Raw genomic sequence first — 8,583 nt, forward strand, 5'->3', positions numbered from 1 at the left:
TAGCCCCTGCCCCCACCATACTACCCCTGCCACCTCTATGGCCCCTGCCCCCTCCAAACTGCCCCACCATACTACCCCTGCCCCCTTTACAGCCCCTCTATAGCCCCTGCCCCACCATAGTGCCCCTGCCCCATTTGCCCCTCTACAGCACTTCTATTTCCCTCTATAGCCCCTGCCCCACCCCCACCATAGTGCCCCCTTTACAGCCCCTGCCCCCACTATAGTCCCCCTGCCCCCACCATACTGCCCCTGCCCCCACCATACTCCCCCTGCCACCTCTATAGCCCCTGCCCCCACCATACTACCCCTGCCACCTCTATAGCCCCTGCCCCCACCATACTACCCCTGCCCCCACCATACTGCCCCTGTCCCCTCTACAGCCCCTGCCCCTCCAAACTTCCCCACCATACTACCCCTGCCCCCTTTACAGCCCCTCTTTAGCCCCTGCCCCACCATACTGCCCCCTTTACAGCCCCTCTATAGCCCCCACCCTCTATGTCCCTCTATAGCCCCTGCCCCACCATACTGCCCCGCCCCCTCTACAGCCCCTCTATGCCCCTGCCCCACTATACTGCCCCTGATCCCTCTATAGCCCCTGCCCCACCATGCTACCCCTGCCCCTTAACAGCCCCTCTATAGCCCCTGCCCCACCATACTACCCCTGCCCCTTAACAGCCCCTCTATAGCCTCTGTCCCCACTCTACTGCCCCATGTGCCCCTCTCCAGCACTTCTATTTCCCTCTATAGACCCTGCCCCACCATACTGCCCATGTCCCCTCTACGTCCCTCTATAGCCCCTGCCCCATGTGCCCCTCTACAGCACCTCTATAGCCCCTGCCCCCACCATACTGACCCTGTCCTCTACTGCCCCCTGTGCCACTCTATAGCACCTCTATTTCCCTCCATAACTCCTGCCCCACCATACTGCCCCTCTACAGCTCCTCTATTTCCCTCTACAGCCCCTCTTTCCCTCTAAAGCCTCTGCCCCACCATACTGCCCATGTGCCCCCTATACAGCCCATGCCCCCCTCTACAGCCCCTGTCCCCACTATACTGCCCATGCCCCCCTCTATTGCTTTTGTGCCCCCCTCTTTATCCCGTGTGCCTCCTCTATTTCCCTCTACAGCCCCTGCCTCTGCCCCCCTTTCACACGCCTCTACTGCCCCTGTCTCCCCCTCTACTTCCTCTACCCGCCTCAACAGCCCCTGTCCCCCCCTCTACTTCCCATTTACCCCCTACCATACTGTCCCTGTGACACCACTTTATTGCCTCAGTGTCCCTCGTTACAGCCTGTGCCCACACCATACTGCCCGTGTCCCCCTCTACTGCCCCTGTTTCCCACCATACTGCCCGTTTCCAACCACATTGCCCCTTTGCTCCTTTGCTCCCACCACAGCCCCTATACTCACTTCTACAGCCTCTAACTCCCTTACTTCACATCCCTTCCACTCCCTTTTACACCCCATAACTCCAGTACAGCCCCTATTCCCTTACTACAGTCCTTACCCCCACTACAGCCCCTCTCCCCCAATTGCTGCCCATATCCCCCACACTACAGCCCCTGTTCCCAATTGCAGTCATCAACCTACTTCAGTCCTTAACCCCCTACTACAGCCCCAATTCCCCACTACATTTCCTAAACCCCCAATTACAGCCCCTAACTCTCAACTACAGCCCCTGTCCCCCTACTACAGCCCCTAACTCCTCAATTAGAGCCCCTATTACCCCACTGAAACTCACTACCCCCCCCCCCAAGATTAGGTTCTGGATCTGCCCCTGCTCTGTATACCTGTCTGCATGTCTCTGTATGACTATGTCTGTCTGTGTATGTCTGTGTCTGTATGTCTCTATGACTGTGTCCGTGTGTTTCTGAATGTCACTGTATGCCTGTGTCTGTATGTCTCTGTATGACCGTATCCATATGTCTCTGTATGCCTTGTTCTGTATATCTTTGTGTGACTGTCTGTGTATATATGTCCCTGCATGCCTGTGTAAGTATGTATCTGCATGCCTGTATGTATCTGTATGCCTTGTTCTGTATGTCTCTGTATGCCTGCATCTTCATGTCTCTGCATGTCTGTGTTTGTATAAATGTGTCTTTATTTATCTATATGCCAGTGTCTGCATGTCTCTGTGTGTGTGTCTGTATGACTGTATGTCTGTGTACCTGTATGTGTTGATTGTATGACTGTTTGCCTGTATGGCTGTGTTTGTTTGATTGTGTGCCTGCATATTTCTGTGACTATGTGCCTGTATGTGTGTGTAGCTATATATCTATGTCTATATGGCTTGGGAGGGAAAAGTTACACAAAGGAGCCTGAGGGGAAGAGGGACACACAAAAAACAGGCTGAGGGGAGAGACCCACAGAAAAGGGCTGTGGGAAAGAAAGACACACAAAGGGGCTGGGGGGGAAAGGAGATACACATGGGGGTTGTAAGAGACATACAAGGGGGTGTAAGACACACTAAAGGGGGGTACAATACACTACATGGGGATTTCAAAAGGCTGGATATGAGACACCGCTAAAGATACATCTTATTCGTGTGTGTGTGTGGGGGGGGGGGGGGGGCGGCAAAATTCATCTTCGCCTGTGTAGCAAAAAATCCTTGCACCGGCCCTGTCTGTGTGCATGAATATATGTATGTCTCTATGAATATATGTATATATGTATGTCTCTGAGTGCATGTATGTATATATGTCTCTGTGTGCCTTTATGTATGTATGTCTCTGTGTGCATCTATGTCTGTATTTATGTCTCAATATGTATGTATGTATGTCTTTGTATGTATGTCTCAATATGTATGTATGTCTCTGTATGTATGTCTCTGTATGAATATATGTATGTATGTCTCTTAGTGCATGTATCTATATATGTCTCTGTGTGCCTGTATGTATGTATGTATGTATGTCTCTGTGTGCATCTATGTCTGTATTTATGTCCCAATATGTATGTATGTATGTCTTTGTATATATGTCTCAATATGTATGTATGTCTCTGTATGTATGTCTCTGTATGAATATACAGGGAGTGCAGAATTATTAGGCAAGTTGTATTTTTGAGGATTAATTTTATTATTGAACAACAACCATGTTCTCAATGAACCCAAAAAACTCATTAATATCAAAGCTGAATATTTTTGGAAGTAGTTTTTAGTTTGTTTTTAGTTTTAGCTATTTTAGGGGGATATCTGTGTGTGCAGGTGACTATTACTGTGCATAATTATTAGGCAACTTAACAAAAAACAAATATATACCCATTTCAATTATTTATTTTTACCAGTGAAACCAATATAACATCTCAACATTCACAAATATACATTTCTGACATTCAAAAACAAAACAAAAACAAATCAGTGACCAATATAGCCACCTTTCTTTGCAAGGACACTCAAAAGCCTGCCATCCATGGATTCTGTCAGTGTTTTGATCTGTTCACCATCAACATTGCGTGCAGAAGTAACCACAGCCTCCCAGACACTGTTCAGAGAGGTGTACTGTTTTCCCTCCTTGTAAATCTCACATTTGATGATGGACCACAGGTTCTCAATGGGGTTCAGATCAGGTGAACAAGGAGGCCATGTCATTAGATTTTCTTCTTTTATACCCTTTCTTGCCAGCCACGCTGTGGAGTACTTGGACCTGTGTGATGGAGCATTGTCCTGCATGAAAATCATGTTTTTCTTGAAGGATGCAGACTTCTTCCTGTACCACTGCTTGAAGAAGGTGTCTTCCAGAAACTGGCAGTAGGACTGGGAGTTGAGCTTGACTCCATCCTCAACCCGAAAAGGCCCCACAAGCTAATCTTTGATGATACCAGCCCAAACCAGTACTCCACCTCCACCTTGCTGGCGTCTGAGTCGGACTGGAGCTCTCTGCCCTTTACCAATCCAGCCACGGGCCCATCCATCTGGCCCATCAAGACTCACTCTCATTTCATCAGTCCATAAAACCTTAGAAAAATCAGTCTTGAGATATTTCTTGGCCCAGTCTTGACGTTTTAGCTTGTGTGTCTTGTTCAGTGGTGGTCGTCTTTCAGCCTTTCTTACCTTGGCCATGTCTCTGAGTATTGCACACCTTGTGCTTTTGGGCACTCCAGTGATGTTGCAGCTCTGAAATATGGCCAAACTGGTGGCAAGTGGCATCTTGGCAGCTGCACGCTTGACTTTTCTCAGTTCATGGGCAGTTATTTTGCGCCTTGGTTTTTCCACACGCTTCTTGCGACCCTGTTGACTATTTTGAATGAAACGCTTGATTGTTCGATGATCACGCTTCAGAAGCTTTGCAATTTTAAGAGTGCTGCATCCCTCTGCAAGATATCTCACTATTTTTGACTTTTCTGAGCCTATCAAGTCCTTCTTTTGACCCATTTTGCCAAAGGAAAGGAAGTTGCCTAATAATTATGCACACCTGATATAGGGTGTTGATGTCATTAGACCACACCCCTTCTCATTACAGAGATGCACATCACCTAATATGCTTAATTGGTAGTAGGCTTTCGAGCCTATACAGCTTGGAGTAAGACAACATGCATAAAGAGGATGATGTGGTCAAAATACTCATTTGCCTAATAATTCTGCACTCCCTGTATGTATGTATGTCTCTGAGTGCATGTATGTCTCTGTGAGCCTGCGTGTACGTATTTATTTGTGTGAATGTATGTCTCTGTATGTCTGTATGTCTGTCTCTGCATGTATGCCTTTGTACGCATGTATATCTCTGAATGTCTGTATCTCTCTGTATGTATATATGTATGTATGTTTCTGTATGCCTGTATGTCTCTGTATGTATGTATGTGTATGTATGCCTGATAGTTTCTGTATGTATGTGTCTGTATGTATGCATGTATGTGTCTGCATGCCTTTACGTCTTTGTGTGTATGTTTCTGTATGCCTTTATGCATGTGTCTGTATGACTGTATGCCTCTGTATGCCTGCATGTCTCTGTATGTGTGTATGTCTCTGAAGGTATGTATGTCTCTGCCTGTATATCAATGTATGACTGTGTCTGCACGTCTTTGTGTGACTGTGTCTGTATGTCTCCGTGTGACTGTCTGTATGTCTCTGTGTTACTGTTTCTGTATGTCTGTATGTCCCTGACTGTGTCTCTCTGCGTCTGTATGTCTCTGTATGATTATGTCTGTATTTGTATGACAGTGTAACTGTAGGACTTTGTTTGATTGTGTACCTGAAAAACAATGCCTGTGTGCCTCTATGATTGTGTAAGTATGTATGTATTTTTGCCTGCATATCTATGTCTACATGGCTTGGAAGAAAATACACACAAAGGGAGGGGAGGGACAAACAAAACGGAATAAGTGGAGAAAGAGCCACATAGAGGGACTGTGGTGAAGAAAACAAAGAAAGGGGCTGCGTGTAAGTAAGAGACATACAAAGGAGGTTGTAAGACACACTAAAGAGGGAATAAAATACACTAAAGCACAAAAGGGGTAAAACATTCAAAAGAGGGGACATGAAACACTAAAGAAGGTAAGAAAGTAAGAAATAGAAAAGGGGGGGTGTTACAAGACACACAGGTGAAGATGCACTTTTTTTTCCGGGTGGGGGGAAGAGGGGAGTGGCAAAATGCATCTTCGCCTTGAACCTGCCCTGCGAGGTCGAGATTTAACAATAAATACGACAATTATAAAAACCTACAGGAACAATAAGTTGAAGAGAACCCTGCTGAAACGAGCTTACAGTCTATTGGAGATGAGGTATAAAATACAATAGGACAGAGTATAGCAATCAAACAAGGTGGGAGTGAACCAGAGCTGGAGGAGAGAGTAGAGAGCTGCCCTTAGGGGAGAGCAAGGGACAGGTATGTGAGGTAGAGGTTACTCTGGGAGGCCATAGGCTTTCCTAAAGAGATGGATTTTAAGGCACTTTTTCAACAAAAAATGTAAAATAAATGTGCTATTTTGATAATTCACTGATGTTAACCAGCATACATTGATTCTTTGATTCTACATATGCAAATAGACATTCTTAAAATTACAATCAAAATACATATCTAATAAACAACTTTAATATAGCCTGGTAGCAATAAAAATATATTAATGCATAAAAATATCAGTGCCAAAAATAAAACCTGCTTTTTACTACTGTGTCATCATTGAACAGCCCTTGCAAAATTGGGTGAGCAAATGCATATTTATATGGGCTAACAGTTTTTTATAGAAATCCTCAACATGAACACGTCATGTGGAGTTAGGAAGCAATAATATGGATTCTTAAATGTGATGCAACTCAAAACTATGGTCCTCACCGTAAAAATAGAATCCACATGTATTAGTTCATTTGTCAGCACATGTTTATTAAAACAATTGTCAGCACATGTTTATTAAAACAATTACTAGGCAAGTCTTGCAAGAGTGAAACTTGCAGTTAATTACAATTCTTTGAATGCTCTTCATGACTCCTGCCAACTAAAAAGCTATTTATTGTTGAGCCGAAATAATCTAGATTGATTATTTTTTTTATGAAGAGGTAGCTTTTTCTGTTGTTTTTTTTTTCAATTTTATCATTTTGACCTAGTTGAATTATGTTGTTGAATTAGTTAATATTAATTAATCACAATCCTAATAATGTTTTCATACACTTTGTAGCAATGTGAACATTTTTGTTCTGGCTCTTATGTACCAAAAATGCAGGTATAACAATATAGAAAAAATAACCCATCAGGGTGTTGTTGAGTAAACATCATGACATGGTTAGACTAGCAAATGTCCTAATATACCATAACTTGAAAGATAAATAATCCTTTAGGACAATTGGATAATTGGTAGAGATATCTAAATCCAGGGATTATTAAGTGGTGAATTATTGAGCTAGTTCCAATGTAGGAGATAGAATTACATTGAAATGAGAGACAGTGGAATATAATAAGAGAGGAGGATAAATAGTTGGAGATTTTTGTTAATATATGGAAATTATTGGAAAAAAAGATAACGCTGTAGTCATAGGATAAAAGAAGAATTATGTGAACAAGAGCAAAATGAAAATATTGTGGCATTTTGCCTGTGATTCGCAGAATATTTATATTGTATACTATCTAATACTATTTATAATTATTTTATAATAAACATATAATGTAATACCTTGGCAACGCTACATTATTTCAAATAAAATGTGTAAATATACAGCGAATGTATAATTAATAATAAGTCTGTTTATTTGCGTGAATATTTGTAAAATGTAGGATAATAAAAAATAATGAATTCTATATTTATAAAATTCCTTGTCATTTTAAATATATATATTTTTACTTGTATTCAGTTATAGTGGTACTGTTTGCGGCTTTGAAAAGACAGAGAAAAAAAGAACCTTTGGTATTGTCAAAAGAGGACATCAGAGACAACATTGTCAGTTACAATGATGAAGGAGGTGGAGAAGAGGATACGCAAGCTTTTGATATTGGCACACTACGAAACCCTGGTGCAATCGAGGATAAAAAACATAGAAGAGATATAATTCCTGAAAGTCTATTGTTACCACGGAGAACTGCTGGTGTCCCAGATAATACGGATGTCCGTGATTTTATTAACCAAAGGCTAAAAGAGCATGATAATGATCCAACTGCACCACCATATGATTCCCTTGCAACTTATGCATATGAAGGCAATGATTCTATAGCTGAATCCTTAAGCTCTTTAGAATCCAGTACTACAGAAGGGGACCAAAACTATGAATACCTCAAAGAATGGGGTCCACGTTTTAATAAACTAGCTGAAATGTATGGCAGCGGGGAGAGTGATAAAGATTCCTAACTTGAACAATAAGTTATCACTCTTTTTTCTTTTATTTTGTTTGATTTCAAGCTAAATGGAAATACATTTGCGAGCACTTGGAAAATATTAACATTTTAAAATACCTTTTTTTTCCTGGCACTCAGCACAGTGTTAAAATAATAACAATAATACATTAAAAACTTTTTACAGAATTCATTTCTTTCATCAGTTTTTATTCTATGTAGAATACCAGCTTAGCGTATGGCTCATATTTGTCACAAGCCATGGGTTTAAATCCATGGGATTTATGTTGTATGTCAATCGAATGTTCATTTGAAAAAACTTGAACAGAAGAACACTTCCTCATGCAAGTTCATGCACACATTGCTTCTTTTGGTTACATTGGCTGCTTTTCCAATTGCAGCATTTTTTTTTCTTTTCAGAAGGAACAAGGAAATAATGTCTTGATACATTATGTACATTAAAGGTTGATGAAAATGTACATGTGATGTTAGTGTGATTTACATATGGTGAAGATACATGTTAGTACTAGAACTTCATTTCATCAAATAGTATCTTGCCAATGTTTGATATTTATATTTTTGTATTATTTTTAAGAAATAAACCAGTTTTTACAACATGCTTAATGCCTAACTGATTTAGATAACAAAATTGCAATCAGGAGTATTAAAACCTCTTAAACAGAATTCATTATATATATATATGCTGCACATGGGTATAAGCTGTATAAATATGATATCATATTTACAATTACATGGTACAGCAAAGGGCAAGAAGTAAGCATAGTGTAACATTGTTTCCTGCTAAAATATTCCTTATTTTTGCTCTATGGAGA

General features: G+C 41.6%; 1 protein-coding gene across 1 annotated transcript in view; it reads left to right on the forward strand.

Moving 5' to 3' along the window:
• The window catches only part of LOC134608750 (cadherin-10), a 224,372-nt gene extending 216,003 nt beyond the window's left edge, over positions 1-8,369 (forward strand). Inside the window, exon 11 of the mRNA XM_063451836.1 lies at positions 7,276-8,369. Coding sequence (XP_063307906.1) covers positions 7,276-7,766 — 491 coding nt within the window. The 3' untranslated portion in view covers positions 7,767-8,369. The remainder of the gene's footprint in view (positions 1-7,275) is intronic.
• Positions 8,370-8,583: the final 214 nt, after the last annotated feature.

The sequence above is a fragment of the Pelobates fuscus genome, chromosome 4 (genome assembly GCF_036172605.1).
Source record: "Pelobates fuscus isolate aPelFus1 chromosome 4, aPelFus1.pri, whole genome shotgun sequence".
NCBI lineage: Eukaryota > Metazoa > Chordata > Amphibia > Anura > Pelobatidae > Pelobates > Pelobates fuscus.